The sequence below is a fragment of the Microtus oregoni genome, unplaced genomic scaffold (assembly GCF_018167655.1).
Source record: "Microtus oregoni isolate MIOR12 unplaced genomic scaffold, Mior012 000008F_ref0000371, whole genome shotgun sequence".
Lineage (NCBI taxonomy): Eukaryota > Metazoa > Chordata > Mammalia > Rodentia > Cricetidae > Microtus > Microtus oregoni.
Window position 1 is genome coordinate 152,275 of NW_024543067.1, and position 16,517 is coordinate 168,791.

At 45.0% G+C, this 16,517-nt stretch overlaps 1 protein-coding gene across 3 annotated transcripts; it reads right to left on the reverse strand.

Annotated features, from left to right (window-relative positions):
* Window positions 1-522: 522 nt before the first annotated feature.
* Pgap4 (post-GPI attachment to proteins GalNAc transferase 4) lies at window positions 523-14,457 on the reverse strand. 3 transcript variants are annotated; one of them, XM_041657042.1, is made up of 3 exons: window positions 14,397-14,457; window positions 13,500-13,802; window positions 523-2,317 (listed from the first exon to the last, which is right to left on the reverse strand). In XM_041657042.1, the coding sequence occupies exon 3, from the start codon at window positions 2,259-2,261 to the stop codon at window positions 1,032-1,034; it is 1,230 nt and encodes a 409-aa protein (XP_041512976.1). In that variant the 5' UTR covers window positions 2,262-2,317; window positions 13,500-13,802; window positions 14,397-14,457; the 3' UTR covers window positions 523-1,031. The 3 variants fall into 3 exon arrangements, with proteins under 3 accessions (XP_041512976.1, XP_041512978.1, XP_041512977.1); XM_041657044.1 differs by lacking the exons at window positions 13,500-13,802; window positions 14,397-14,457 and adding an exon at window positions 13,030-13,329; XM_041657043.1 differs by lacking the exons at window positions 13,500-13,802; window positions 14,397-14,457 and adding an exon at window positions 13,071-13,208.
* Between the last annotated feature and the right edge of the window lie 2,060 nt (window positions 14,458-16,517).

A 16,517-nucleotide genomic window follows, 5' to 3' on the forward strand; every position in this document is an offset into this window, starting at 1 on the left:
CAGGATGCAATATATGAGAGGATAAGAATAAATTAAATAAATAAATAAATAAATAACAAAAATTAAAATTTTAAATTTAAAGTCTTCACACACACACAGAGGCATGCATCCATCTGATGTGTTCGGTCTCATAAACATGCAAACTGTAGATCTTTTGGCGTCGTAGACCATACTTTCTCTTCTGCACTATAATGCTATCAGTAGAAGAAAATAAAATGAGTATACACCTTTAGGCTGCAAAGGTAGGGAGAAGGCTATGCTCCTTGTATAGAGGTCACTCCTCTGGACCCTTCTGAAATGTCCCCCTGCCAAGGAATCAAACCATGACAAAAATATTCAATATTAACTAGTATTGAACGGAAGCAACTGAACCCAGGTAATTCAGAAAGTGCGTCCAGACTTGGCTGTGACTTAAAGCTCTCACCAACAGCACTGACTCCGAGAACACTACAGGTATACGGGAAAGAAGCCATTGTACTGCTGAAGAGCCAGATCACTGCCCTGGAGACAACAGGCACAGCACAACTTTTACACGTTTATTACATCAGGTTGAGGAAAACGAGGAAACTATGACAACACGGGCCTGCCTCTTTGGGCACATGTTCTAAGCACGCATCCGTCCTCAACCTGCGAGAAAGGAATCCACTCGAAAGTATTTGACTGCCCACCACATTCTACCCTTAAAATCCTAACACAAGTCTTACACCACTGTGCACAAGATTTTTTGGCAGTCACAAGCTCTGTCGCGACGATAGGAGAAGGTAACTGTCATGGACATTCGTCCTCATTGAGTGGGACAAACTGCATGAGGCAGTGTGGCTGTGTGGAGGGACGGAGATCCAGACGGGTGGCAAGCTGCGGCTCCAGCTGTACAGGCTCTTAACTTCGATGCATTCCTCCGCTGTCCCAGTGCCTTTACACCTAGAGACATTAAACAACGAAATATCTGCAAGCAATGATGTTTAAAGAAAGAGCTCAGTGTGTGTCTCTCCAGGAAGTCGCCAAGTACAGAAAGACATTTCTTAGCACTCCTAGAGCAGACTGGGATGAAAATTGTACCGGAGGCTGGAGAAGAGCCCGATGTGTTTCACAAGGTTGGGCTCCACCACGTAGGCCCGCTCCCCCTTGGCTCTTAACAGCGAGTACAGCGCCATGTCCTTGCCAAAGCCCTTGTGGCAGTACACCTGGGACAGGTAGGTGAGGGTCCTGCGGGCTGCGGGGGCAGGGAAGAGCATAGCTGGGGTGCAGCACTGGGAGGCGGGAACCACACTGTACAAGGAGGGACTCAGGCGCCGGAGTTCCAGGAAATAGTGTCGGCCCACCAGTTCCACTAGCCCCATGCTGTACAGGGAGAAGAAAAGCATGACGGGCCAACTGAAGCCCGGGCGGCTGGCAAACTTCATGTATATCCAGGTTAGCACAGGCCCCAGCAGCATGCCCACGCCAACCCACTCCAGGATCCGCATAGGCTCCGGGTTGATGTAGTGCTGGAGCCTCTCTGGGTGATAGAGCTTCAGATACAGGGCGTCTTGGAGGTGTGGCTCGGAGAAGCGAGCCCGCAGAAGGTGCTCAAGTACTGGGAAGATCTGTTCTTCTGGTATGGCGTCATCCTCCACCATCAAGACATAGTCCGGATTGTAGGTCTGCAGGGTTGACTCCAGGCAATAGGCGTAGTCTTGCTTCTCTTTCTCAAACGAGTTAGTTGAAGGGTCGTCGCCATAATCATCCTCCGTGCCCTCGTAGCGGTTGGCCACAGGGACATACTTAGACAGCAGCTTAGCATCAAAGTGGCTCACACTCCGTTCCACATTACACAGGAAGAGCTGGTGCCCCTCACACTGGGGGCCGCACTGCTGCAGAAGCCGATGGAACTGGGACACTACTTGTAAGACATAGTGGAAGCCAGGCTGCCTGTCCACGGTGATAATGGTGATCACCAGCCAGGGCCGCGGGGTGGCCTGCCACACGATGGGCACAGAACCATTGGCAGAGGGCAGCTCTTCAAAGTAGTGAAGGGCAGCCTCTCCCTCCTTGAGGCTTTGCTGCAGGAACTCCTGGCTCATCTGGTTGAGATGCCAATGGCGCAGATAGAAGTATGAGTGCAGGAGCCGGTGGCAGGCCAGTGGGGCCAGTAAGCCAAATGTCACCACAGTTAGGATGAAGAGCTGAACAGCAGTGCTGCCCCAGGAGAGTCGCCGAAGCCTCCGGAGAAGCATGGCAGCTGGAGAGGTTGACGTGGTCATGAGGCAACTTTTGGTCATGTCTGGTCCCAAGAACAAACCATCCTGGATCTCAGGCCAGAGTCATTAAGTCAAACCTAAAGAGAGAAAAAAGAATCAGAAACCAAAACTTAAAAAAAAAAATATCCCAACAATGCAGTCCAGCACACATCAAATCGGAAATTGTAGTTCAAGGTTGTGTAGCAGCTGGACACTCAAAAGGACTTTCTGCAGTGACAGTTTTCTTGGGCTCTATCGGACAGTGAGCCTTGAGATACTCTCATTGTTTATGGTCAGATGTACCCTGCACATTCAACCAACTCCCTGTGTCTAAAAATGTGATGTTAGCAGTGTATCAGAAGATCACCTGTGGCTGGAAAAATTATTTTCATTCACTAGCTACAAAAGACACGGGTGTAACACAGGCACACGAGGGACAAAGCCTGACACAGAAGAAATACACATAGCTAGAGAAGCATCAATGCATAGTACGTGGCTGTGTAATTTCCGAAACTCTTTTCTGCATATTCCAATGAAAAAGGAATACTTGGTGGGCCTTGCTATTTAATGCCATCTTTGATTCCTCTAGTCTCATTTAATCTAATCATTTAATTCTGGTTGTCCCCCTAATTTATTTGCATAGAACTATATTTGGGAGAAGACATTTTCCTTACACAATCATCTCACTGGAGAATCTACAACGGGGCTTTTCAGGGAGGTGGGTGGGGTAAGTAGAGGAAGAAACAGTTTGATTCAGAAAGGGATGTCTTGGGACACATTCCTCAGAGCACAAGTGTGAGGTGCGAACCTCAGATCTGCCATTCGATTGGCGGGAAGCCACTTCCCCTCTCTATATCCTGGATTCCTCAGTTCTCAGAAATAATCACAGTCTCGTGGGTTTATGATGGATATTAAACATGCTAGAGAGGAAAATTAAACAGAATTAAAATGTCATTAAAATATGCCTCACGGAGCTGGAGAAGATGACCAAATCAGTAAAGCACTTGCCATTCAAAAAGGACCCGAGTCTGAACCCTAAAACTAGCCCCTCCAAAAAACTGTACGTGGAAGGGCATCCTTCCAGTCCTCCCACTGGGGAGGGAGAGACCAGCAGACAGGTCCCTGCACTCACTGGCTAGCCAGCTTAGCCTACTTGTCAAACTTCCTATCAGGACAGAGACCCTAGATTAAAAACAAAGGGAGAGGCTGGAAAGATGGCTTACTGGGAAAAGTGTCTGCCGTGCAAGCATAAGAACACGAGTTCAGCCGGGCGGTGGTGGCGCACACCTTTAATCCCAGCACTCGGAAGGCAGAGGCAGGTGGATCTCTGTGAGTTCGAGGCCAGCCTGGTCTACAAGAGCTAGTTCCAGGACAGGAACCAAACGCTACGGAGAAACCCTGTCTCGAAAAATCAAAAAAATCAAAAAAAAAAAAAAAAAAGAACACGAGTTCAAATCCCCAGACCCCACAGAAAAGCTAGCTGAGGTAGCAAACCGGATTCCTGGGAGCCCGTGAGTCTGGTGTAGACAGCTGTGAGACCATCTCAAAGACGATGGGAGGGAAGGATGGATACTGAAGGTTTGTCTTCTGACCTGTGCAACTCACCATGGCACACTCACATACATGAACATGCAAACACACCTGTGCACATGAGAAAGAGAAAGAAAGCAAGGTGGTCTTACCTGAGAAATGCTCTTAGCCTCCACATGCACATATGTCCACATGCTCCCGTACAAACTGCACACATATGTGTGTGCACACGAATATGCGTCTGTGTAGGTATGTACATGTGTGGGGGTGTGCATGCACACATGCATGCACACACATACACACCCAATTGAAAAACTAAAATTGATGCTCATATTCAAGTAATGTTCGAAAAGCAAGAACTCCTAGTGTTTTGGATAGAAAACCAAACAACAAAATTTAAGACAATGCAGCTAGTCTAAGAGTAGTAGGCTTAATGCAAGACTGATAGCTACAGTATCAAAAGCATACTCCTGCTTCAGAAGCATGGTATTTGCAAGCATTTCAAAGAAAGCGGTCCAGCTTGTGAACGATGGAGGGAGGGCGTCTGTGTCTCATGAGGTTGCGGCTGTTCTGTCTGCTGGCACTCCCTACCTGCACGCTACCTTTAGCAGCCACACACTGAACTTCATTTCCTAGCATGTCTTCTTCAGGGTCATATGACTAGGGCTTGGCAGTAATATGTGAGCTGAAAGGAGAGTCTCTATGGGTCTAGAAGAAGGTCTGTCCCAACAGCTTACCTCCTCCTCCGACATCTCTACTGGTTAGTGTTGTGAGCTACATGGAGCCCAGGGTGTCTCACCCAGTAATGATTTGGGGGCTTGTTCTTTAGAGTAGTGATTCTCACCCGCCTTCCACAGTCATGTAGAACACCCCACACTCCTCTACAGTGTTGTGACACATCTCGAGGAAGTAGAGACAAGACTGCGACAAAAGACAATGGTCCTGGGAATCCAGATGTGAGTCAAACTATTTTAGTACTGTCAAGAGATCTGGAGAGCAGCCAGAGGGAAAGAAGCAAGGAGCTTTTGGCAGCACATGACCCTAGGTTTGCTGGTTTATGAGTATCCGTGTACTATAGACCGGTTCTTTCTCCCTCCGATCTGCTGAAGTCCACAGTTAGTACATCACAGACTTGTACATCATCTGACCTAACTAATTCCTCATCACGACTATTCGACACCCAATATTGGAACTGGGGCAATCCCACGCCTCTAGTGTAGCAGCTCTGGGAACAGGACCATTTGGTGGGGCTTCTTGCCCCCACTATTCTCCCTGCCTTGGTTATTACTCAAGGGAGCTAGACCATCTAGACAAAGGGCTTACATACAAAGGCAACAAGATGAGGAAGTCAGCTTGGAAAATGCCAGGTGCACAATAAAAGCTATGGCTTACAATGATATGGCAGGTGGGACAGAAACAGGAGTGCCCCTGTCAACATAAAGAGGACCTTTGATCCCAGGAGCTTTCTCCACAGGAGGAAATCAAACCACAAACATCTCGCAGCCGGCTACTGCAGGCTGCAGTTCCATAGGTGATCAGGGAAGGAGAGGAACTCAATCAGAAGTGCCAAGGATCTCTGCTTGCAGGGATCAGCTCCCACTGGAATGACAAACAGCCACAAGCCTTTACGATTTACAACAATGCCCAGCCCTCTTGCACACAGATCTGTTGACGATGGTCTTCCTACTGGATTCAGGGACAGAAGTAGATTAGAAGCAGGCAGCCAATGCAATTCTCCTTATGGATCCCAGTGCAGAGGAAATGGCTACCAGGGCTGCTCTTAGGTCAGGTAGATGCTTAGACTGAGTCAGATTTGCATCCTTGCTGGTATGCCAGAGGTCAAATCCACCCATTCCATCCACCAGTCACAGCACCAGGGGAAGGAAACTCTCCCGCAGAGCTAGGGAAGCAGGAAGCTGCCGATCAGAAACAAAGGGCTGCAGGATGATCGCTAGACTCCCATGAGAAAAGAAAGGATCTGATGCTCCAAGAAAGCCCCAAACCCTCACAGGGCATAAGATCTGTCCCCCAACCCTGGCGAACTGGACTCAGAGAAAGCTTATGAAACAATCTCCAAAGTTCAGTGGTCTGGAAGAATTTAGTTTTCCAACTCAACAGACCAGGCACAGAAACAGAAAGAGGCTAGTCAAAGCCTGAAGCAGAAAGAGAGTATGAAAAGCCTGAAGTAGGGGCTGGAGAGATGGCTCAGAGGCTAAGAGCACTGCCTGCTCTTCCAGAGGTCCTGAGTTCAATTCCCAGCAACCACATGGTGGCTCACAACCATCTATAATGAGATCTGGTGCACTCTTCTGGTCTGGTGGCATATGCAGACAGAACACTGTATACATAATAAATAAATCAAAAAAAAAAAAAAAAAGAAAAGTAAGAAAAGCCTGAAGTCTGTGGTCAGGGAGATACAGATCATCCCCCTCAAGGAAAAAAAGAAAATACTGTTGAATATTTAAATGCTGCAAATTAGCACACTCATTGTGGGCCATAAAAATGAGATTACACTCTCATTTGATAATCAGATGAGTGGCTTGGCAAAAATCCCCGAGTTACGTAGGCATTCAAGATTATGTTCTGGCTGTTTGGGGGGGCATGGTGGCATGGCGTGTCCACCAACACCCACTGTTTACTGCACTCTCCAGATACAGTTTAACATAAATGACCTCAAGGAACTGAACCAATAATATATGGGATTTTTTTTTTCAATCACAGTTCTCTCCCATCCTATGAATGCAGGCAGAGATGAGCAGCGATTATATAACTAGAAGCAGGTGAAAGGAAGGTGTTGGAGGGGCTGCAGACTGCTACAGATACTGTGGAAATTTTTGAGGAGAATAGTCAAAAAGCTAAAAGGAAATCTATTATATGAGCCAGCTGTACCACTGCTTGGCATGTGCCCAAAGGACTACACATGTTCACTGCTGCTCTGTTCACAATGGCTAGGAAATAGAAAAACAAAAACAAACAAACTAAATGTTCTTCAATCAACAGATAATGACAATGGAGTTTGGAATACTATGGGATACACACTATGGAATACTATTTAGCTGTAAATAAAAATAAAATCATGAACTTTGCAGGTAAGAGGATGGAAGTAGAAAGGGTAATATGGAGTGAGGTAACCCAGACCCAGAAAGACAAACATATTATTTTCTCTCTCATTGGAGGCTCCTAGTTCCAAATCTTCAGATGCGAGTGCATATAGGTTTCTGCAGAAGCCAAGAAAGCAAAGAGGGACCATAGGTAGGGTAAGGAGATGAAAGAACAATAGGGAGGGTAATAGCAAGGTACACAAGGTCTACTTGGGTAAACGGGGAAACGGGCGGCTCTATTTTGGGAGGGGGAGGGAGATAAGTTGTATAATAACTAGGGAAGTCATGGCTATCGGACAGGATCCTACAAGCACCACTTTACTAAATCAATGTAACACTAACTACATGCTAAATATTTATCCTTACACTCACAGAAAAGTCTTACCTCCCCCTCATTAAGAAAACTTCTCTTTGCAACAGAAGGAGACCATTATAGAAAACCACAAACAATTAAAATGCAAAGTTGTTGAGCCCAGACCCACTGGATACATCTACAAAACAACTCCCACACCTAAGGCCCAGGGAACATTCTAGAAGAGGAGGCAGAAAAAATGTAAGAGCCAGATGATCGGGAACTTCGCTGTGAGATTGTATTTCCAAGTAGCATGAGAAGTTACAGCCATAAAGTCTCACCAACATGACTGCCTAAGAAGAGCTGAACAAGAACAACAGACATGCCAGCACAGACAAGGGGAAGTCCTTGAGGCCTCAAGCCTACAGAAAGAACTACAGGCAACAACAGAATGCAAATAGCAGGAGAAACAGTCTTCCCAGGGAAGAGTACAATGACTGGTTATCCAATATTGGATATTGATATCAGCTGTGTATCAATATCAATATCGGTCCTGAAAGCATAGATATAACATTATATAGATTGATCAAGCTATATTTAGGAACATACATGTCTATAGAGAGAGACATACATTTACATGTGATAGCAATTAAAGAAAAGAAGGCCATGAATTTGAAAGAGAGTGAGAAAGAGTATATGGGAAGGCTTGAAGGAAGGAAAGGGAAGGGGGAAATGCTGTAATTATATTATAGCCTCAAAAACAAAAATTTAAAATATCAATGGGCTAATAAATTGAACAGATCATTCTCAAAAGAAGAAATGCAAACGGCCAAAAAATATATATGAAAACCATTCAATATCCTTAGCCATTAGGAAAATGCAAATTAAAACTGCTGTAAGAGCTGCGGAGAGGGCCCTGGGGTTAAAAGCACTTGCTGCTTTTGCAGAGGACACAGGTTCATTTCCCAGCATCCATATGGCAGCTTGTTCAAACCAACCATAACTTCAGAATCAGGTGATGAGACGCCTCTACCAGCCTCTGCGGGCATCAGACATGCACAGGTGTAGGCAAAACAGTCATACACATAAAATAATATTTAATTAACCTTGAATAAAACTTAGTGATTCTATTACACTCTAATCAGAATGGCTAACATCAAAAAAAATTGACAGCAATGCTGGCAAGGATGTGGAGAAAGAGGAACCATTCATTACTGCTGGTAGGAGTGTGAACTCCTACCATTACAGAAACCAGTATGGTGGTTTCTTAAAACACACACACACACACACACACACACACACACACACACAGACAGAGAGAGAGAGAGAGAGAGAGAGAGAGAGAGAGAAAACGACAATATGACTCAGCTGTATTACTCTCGAATACAAACCCAGAGGACTGTAAGTCAACATGCCATGGAGATACTTGTACACCTCTACGCCCTCCTGTAGTGTTCACAACAGGCAGGAAATGGAGCACACTACATGTTCATCAACAGATGAAATGATAAAGAAAACGTAGTACATAGAACACAGTAGAATTTTTTTTCAGCCATGAGAAAAAGAGAAATAATGACATCGGACAGAAAAATAGGCTGAACTGGAAATCATTACATTAAACCAACTAGGCCAGACTCAGAAAGACAGATGCCATGTTTTCTCTTGTATGCAGATCCTATACTTTGTGTGTGTGTGTGTGTGTGTGTGCATGCATTTACATGGCAGATAAGTTATAAAACTAGAAATGGGACCTCAAAAGGAGTAGATATCTGAAGGGGAAGGGGAAAAATAGGGTAATGGAATATAAATCATGTGAAAAGAGACGGGTCTGGGGAGAGGAAGGAGAGCAGCCAAGGGTGAGCGGAAGGTCAGGTGATGGAGTCTAAAGACAAGTAAGAACAAAGTGTTATGACAGTTCCACAACTAGACCTGTGCTATGCATGCTAGATTTAAAAAATAAAACAATGGAAGTATCTCACTATGTAGACATCACTTAGATGAAAGGAGCCTGCCTGAGGAAGTCCTTCGTCAGCACTGGATGGGATGCTGCAGCTGAGGGTAACAGATTCCATTACCATCCTCTGAATGCAGGGGTCAGAAGAGCACTCTTTTCTATAAAGCTGGTTGATAATAATGCCCCGTGTCTGCAGAAGGAAGTCCTAACGCTTTGCCAAGATCCCTCAGAGTTCAGCTCTAACAACCTTTCCAACCGCACCCTTTTCACACACACACACACACACACACACACACACACACACACCAACTCAATCAGGAAAAATCAGGTCAAGAGGTATAAATCCCTTCCAAGAGTCAACCCGATTTCCCCAACATGATCTATGTGTCTTTTCCTTACATGCATTAAGACGCATTCCATGAATTTCCCCCACAGCATTTATCTGTCATTTTCTACCTTGGTACCCAATGGGGGGTTGATTCCAGCACTCCCCACCACTCAGGACACCAAAACCAAAATCTGAACCTGCTCTGATTGACTAAGAAGACAATGATAATGATACTGGGTTTTGATTCTACTGCATGTACTGGCTTTTTGGGAGCCCAGTCTGAATGCACACCTTCCTAGACCTGGATGGAGGGGGGAGGGCCTTGGACTTCCCACAGGGCAGGGCACCCTGACCTCTCTTAGGACTGGAGAGTGAGGGGGAGGGGTTGTGGGGAGTGGGAGGGAAGTGGGAGGATGAGAGGAGGCGGACATTTTTAATGAATAAATTTAAATAAATAATAAAAGAAAATGCCAGCATTTACATACAACCTACACACTTCTTAAATCCATTAAATTAGCTCTAATACCTATCTGAAGGCCAATGTTTTCTAAATAGTAACTGTGTTGTATCATTTAGGAAATAATGACAATAAAGATAAATACATACATGTTCAGTTTTTAAAAATATTTTCGGTCTACAGTGAGTTGAATGCACGGATGTGGACCCTGAGATACAGAGCAGAGTATCTATTTGTAGGTATTTGTTCAGTTCTCGCTGCATATTCCAGGGGGTGCTAGACCCTTGAATCCAGTTCGTTAAACCAAATAGGCAGCTTTCAAATAGCAGTACAATCAAACCCATTCCGATGGGAAAATTCTAGCAAATTGTAATCAGGAAACTCAAAGCCCACACACTGTCCACGATGCCTGATGTCATTCGTGGCTTTACCCACATTATGCAGCAAGCCTTCAAGTCCCTTCTTACTGCACTCGCTGTGATTTATCTTCAATCTGCATCCCAGGCCCAGCATAGCATTCTACCAGGGAAGAGATTTAATGACTGTTGAGCAAATAAAAGATCCCATTAAATCCTCTGGCCTCCACGGCTCATAATTCCTCCACTATAAAACTGGGCATAGCACAGAGCCCAATCACACACAGGGCAGAGAAGAACTTATTTCTAACCTTGCCTGACACTTATGCTCCGGGCACTCTTCTAAGCATTGAGTGGATCTGCGTAAAGAGCCTACGATAGTTATTAAGTCCGCTTTGAAGTGGGACAAGCTAAGGCACAGTAAATTTGCTGTGGCTAACAAAGATTCTGGAATGCGGTAGTAAAAAGTAAATCCAGGATCCTTGCCCCACCCAGCATCTACCACTGCTTCTAGGCCCTAGAAAATCAGACGAAAAACCATCAGAAACAGCAAAACAAACAAACAACCAGACAAACAAAAAACCTTTTAGGATGTGGTAGGTAACAACCTAAAATACTACATGGTGTGTGTGTGTGTGTGAGTGTGCACGCACATGTGTGTAAATGGTACTACTGGTTACTTCTGAAAAGATGTACACAGTGCACATTTATAAAATAAAATAAATGGTTTCATCTCATTAAACAAACTTCATTAACATAATTTTTAAAAACTGTGGGAAAATGGAAAAGGAATATATTTGGAATAAAATACCTACAAATAATTTAAAATTAAAATTAAAAAAATAAAATAGGCAGAGCATGCATATAAAGTTATACAAAAGGAGGCAGGTGGATCTCTGTGAGTTCGAGGCCAGCCTGGTTTACAAGAGTTAGTAACCAGGACAGGTTCCAAAAGCTACAGAGAAATCTTGTCTCAAAAAACAAACAAACAAAAAAAACCAACCAAACAAACAAAAAGGTCATTACTAAATGCATAAATAGCACACATTTCTACCGGAAAGACTCGGTAATAGAAAGATGGTCCTTTTTCTAAAACTAACCTTGATAACACAATCTCAATTCAATTTACTCCATGAAGAAGCAATATGGCTCAGCAAATGCACATTTGCATGTAGATTGGTGCAATCTTAGCAGATAATACCAGGGTGTCCCCTTTGACAGGGGTTAGCAATTCTCCTTCAAGGAGTACACCTCGCAGAAATGATGAGCGGCGCTACTTAAAATCAGTATTTTTCACTTAAATTCTGTTTGTAATAAAAGTGTGTGGGTGTGGGGGGATAATTGGAAGGGAAGGGCAATGTTGAAGAAAATGCACACAGGTGACCATTTTATTTTTATAGGGAATACAATTAAATGAAAGTGATATGAGGGCCATGGGAGGAGGAGGTTTCCTGCTGGCTTTTACATGCCTGCAAAGAACATGTATGATGTCAATGACCTGTGCTCAACATGGACACTGAGCAAGGCAGCAACGAAACCTAAATCCTCTTTGAATCCCTAATTTAGATGGTTACATTTATGACATATTATCTTATATTTCTCTGTTTGTGGATTTTTATTATTGTAACATTGATCCTTACATATCACGTTGAGACAGGCCTTGCTATGAAGCCCAGACTGGCCTGAAACTTGAGATTCTCAAACTCCTTAATATAGGGATTGCAAGCCTGTGCCACCATGACCGGCTGTTTGTATTTTTATGTATTTTGGTGCCATGCTCTGTTATTTTAATTACTGAGACTTTATAACATGTTTTATTATTTAGGCGTTTTGTTATCACCCAGCATAATTCTCCTGCTTTTAAAACCAACTTCAGTCTACAGTCATACCGCCCTGAATGCCTCTGATCTGGTCTGAAAAGCAGCTTTATTGAGGCACACTACTGAAACAAAATGTACCATTTAATTGTATATTTTAAAGTTTTGACAAATTCATAGTTAAACATCACGATTTTTAAAAAAATTGATGAAAGTATATTAAAGAGTGTTTAGAATTATAACTAGGAAAACCATAATAGATGTACTTCAATTAAAATATGGGGAAAAGAATGAATATTCCATCCATATAAACGCAAAAGACTAATACACTGGAAATTAAGCATTGATTTCTAGGGATAAAGCAACATTAAAACTATATGCCATTATTCTACATTATTAACATAAAACTTTAAATGTAAAAAATTAAAATAAACAGAATCTCATCAATCTAGAAGACGCAGTTTTATTTTTATTTTGCTATTTTTCTTTTTTGCTTCATGATTATCATTTCCATTTTTCTCCTGATTCTCATGTTAAGCGAAAGACACCCGTTGCTTGCTCTTCTGTCTTTTGACCTCTTCTGACCTTTGTTGGGGTACAAAGACCCTTTAGAAAGGCGCTCTCAAATAACTATTTCCTTTATATGGTTTCTCTTGCGGAAACAGGCGTGCGCTCCAGGGCGCACACACCTGCAGATTTTACTGATAGTCTGCATAGTGCATAGTGAGATCATCTTTGAAGCCGCGCGGTGGTCCCCTAGGGGAGAGACCAAGGGCGAAGCCTGAAATGCCAGGTCACAGCGACCTGCGAGGGTTAGGGCTCCCACGACACCTCCCGGAGCGCAGTGCGGCACCAGCGACGCCTGGGCACCAGAGCCAGCGCGAGGGCTGAGACACACCCATCCATCCTATCGATTTGGGGGGAAAGATGATTAAAGGAGAACCCGTAGCCTAGCACCCAGTGGTTGCCGCTGACCTTGGGAAGTCCCCGCTGCCCTCCGGCCTCAGTTTCCCCACCTGCAGGCCGAGACTGCCCGAGTCCATCGCAGTGGCATTCCAAGCGCGGGCGTTTCCGGGAGCTGGAACTCGGGTCACCTTCGCGGGAGGACGCGCCCCACCGAGGACGCGCGGAGGGGCCCCCGCTCCCGGGCAGCCATTAGGCAGCAAGGCTCGGGTTGCCCGCGCGGGCCGACTCTGCGGGGCTCCGGGGCTGCATCCCTCGGCCTGGTGACAGCCTGGCCCAGGCGGGCGACCGCAGGAGAGCGAGCCGCACCCTCCCCGTGCCGCAGGCGCACCTAGGGCGGGGCCGCGGCCGAGCCAGCTTGCCGAGCGCACGGCCAGGGACGCAGGCCTCCTGGGCACCGCTGCCCGGGCCTGCCGCTGTTCCCACACCGCCTCCCCTCGCTGGGGCGCGTCCCCGCGACACCAGCCGGACAGGAAACCTACCAGGTGGAGGCGTCCTGGCTTGCCGTCGCCGAAGCCCAGGCTGGCAGATCTCAGTGGAAGCGCCTTCGCACAATCCTGCCAGGCTGGAGCAGCAGAAGCCTCGCCTCCTCCGTAGCCGCTCCGGCGCAGGGCTCCCCTAGCTCTGCCAGGCCATGTGACCTGCGAGCTGCGGAGCGACAGCAGCCCCCAAAGCTGGATCGGGGGTGGGGGTTGGGGGGGTGAGATGCAAAAGGCGCCAACTGATGGGCAGCGAGGGAAAAGCAGGGTCGCCCCCAAGTCAGGAGAACAGGAGGACTGTCTCTTCTGTGAGGGAAATAAAAGCCAAGGTTTTATTCCATCAGGTGGGCACACGGAGGGAATGTATTTTAGTGAAACGTCTTGCCTTTCGCGGAAGCGTTTGCGTAGAAATTTAGTTCTCTGTTTCTAAATGGGCTTCAATTTTCCAAATGCTTTCTATTTAAATGCAAAAGCCCCTGGGAGATGTAACTGGAGATTGGAGAAACATATGTACACTGGGATAGAATAATCTCTGAAGTGCGACACTGGTACAACATAGGTAATGACTCAAGAAAGGAGAAAAATGTGTATGTGTCTAAGAGAAGGTGACAGCCAGCTTTGCACCCTGGCTTCACCAGGAATCTCACCACAAGGCATTTTCTATGGCCCTTTTCATTGCTTCTAATTCCATCCGTTTGCCTGTCTTGGTCAGGATTTAAATGAATATTTTGAGGTGTGCATATAATATGAAATTTGAATTTTGGTGATTGTAAAGTTGTATTGTCCGATAATTATCATTTAAATACTCAGGGTGTGATGGCATAAGTCGCAAACAATGCCACACCAGTTTGGAATTATGATTAATAGGGTGATATTTATTTAAAGGGGAAAAAAACTTACAGATAACTGTCCCAGACAACAGCCCTCTGCGCAATCAGGAAGGAGTCTAGTCAGCCGGAAGCGGAAAAAAGGGGGCGAGAAGGGAAGTAGCCGCTTTTTTTAAAGGGAGAGAGACCACGCCCCAATGGGCTGGTATCTCAGCGGCTATAGGCTGGAGGAGCGGAAGGACCTCCCACAACAAGGGTGCAAACAATTTGCATAATAGAAGACACCCCTAGAAATTATGCAGTAATATCTACACTTTTTGTAACTGGGTACCACTTTATAGGTCTAGAAGGAGGAAGTTCCTTACGTTATTAATTTGCTGTCATAATGAGAAGATCATCGTCATGTTCCTGGGTGTTGTAGTTGCTTTCTACTACAGAAGTAAACAATCCTGACCAAGAGCAGCTTGGGGAGAATAGGGTTTATTTCATCTTACCGCTTTGTCTATCAGGAAGGGAAGTCAGGCAGGAACTCGAGGCAGGAACTGAGCAAAGCAGACAGTTTGGAGGCGTGCTACTAGCTGCCTTTCCGAGGTTTGCTAACCTGCATTCGTACACAACCGAGGACCACCTGCAACGGGGTGGCGCTGCCCACAGAGTGGCCTGGACCTACCCATGTCAATCATTAATTAAGGAAATAACCCTACAGACTTGCCCACAGGCCAATCCGATGAAGGTGTTTTCAAAACACCAGCACACTGGGCATCTGAATTGCAGCCAAAGGCAGAGGGCACAATACAATGAGTGCTATTTTAAGGGATATGCTAGATCCTTTAGCAGCGTCCCTGGGGGTCACGTACCAGGTATCCTGCATTTACATTTTAATTCATAACAGTAGCAAAATTGCAGTTATGAGGTAGCAATTAAATAATTTTACGATTGGGAGTCGCCATAGCATGAGGAACTGTATTCAAGGGTCACAGTGTCAGGAAATATGAGAACCATTGTTCTGTAGTATTTCCATAGCTCTTACTGTTGTCTCGCATCATACTTGGGTCTTCTCCAGAGCACTCAGTACCATCAGGGACTCCTGGGCAATGAAATCTTGTGTTAAAACCACTAAATTCTAAGTTATAGTCACCTTTCATACTTCCTTTGATTTAAATTTGATCTTCTAGGTAAAGGTACTATATGGGAGAGCAAAACAATCTATTCGTCATTGTTTCCGTCTATAAATAATGGCAGTACCCACTAAAGAACTTTGGGTCAGGAAGGAAGATACAGACCCAGAATATGGCCTATTCTGCAGGCTAAATGGCAGCTTCCTCCACGATATTAGATGTACAGTAGAATGTCACCAGCTGTCTGGTTGGTCTCCTAAGAAATGCAGTTTAACGGGGAATTAAAATTTAACGGTTGCTGCTGATGGCCTGTACCCTTAATATGGGCTGTAGTGAGACCAGACTTTTTGAGACAAGTTCCCATTAGTGAAACCGTTCAGAACCGGTGTCCCTGGGGGAGTGGCTCTTTGCACAAGTGTCCATTGAAGAAGCCTTGAGGTGAGCACAGAGGAAGCCAACCATTTACAGGAAAGGTTGTCTACCTGGTTTAGATTAAACTTACTTGTTCTTGTCTCGCTTATATGTTTAGGCATGTATATTTTACCTTTCTTGATAGTGTTTCTCTCCATATCTTATTTCCCGTTCTTCTGAGATCAGAAAGCTCACCTGTCTGAATCTGTGAAGAATTTTTCTTTAACAATCTGGAATAAAGCCCACCATGAGTGTTCCATGTGGTCCTGAAGAGATGGCTCGTACTGCAGCTATTTGGTTTTGTGGTGGTTTCATATTTGAAGCCATCAGCTGTATCTCTGTTAGACATAGTACTATTTACAATTTCTTCTTTGGTACTGGTTCTTTAGTTCTGTCACCTAGGGGAAACTGTTACGATCAAGGTTTGTGCTTTTATCTACTTCTTCCTTTAGCTACTCAAGTTTTTGTTTCAACTCTTTTATTGCTCTGTAATTCGGCATATGTACGCTCATGATGGTTCTATTTTTCTACCCTTATTAAAGTGCCTCTGCTTTGGGTGATACTAAACCAGTCATTCCAACTTTCTTCTGTTCCTTCTTCTAGACATGGCTAATGAATTCAGTGAAAACTGACTGTTACTGGTTCTCCGTTGCAGCAACTATGAA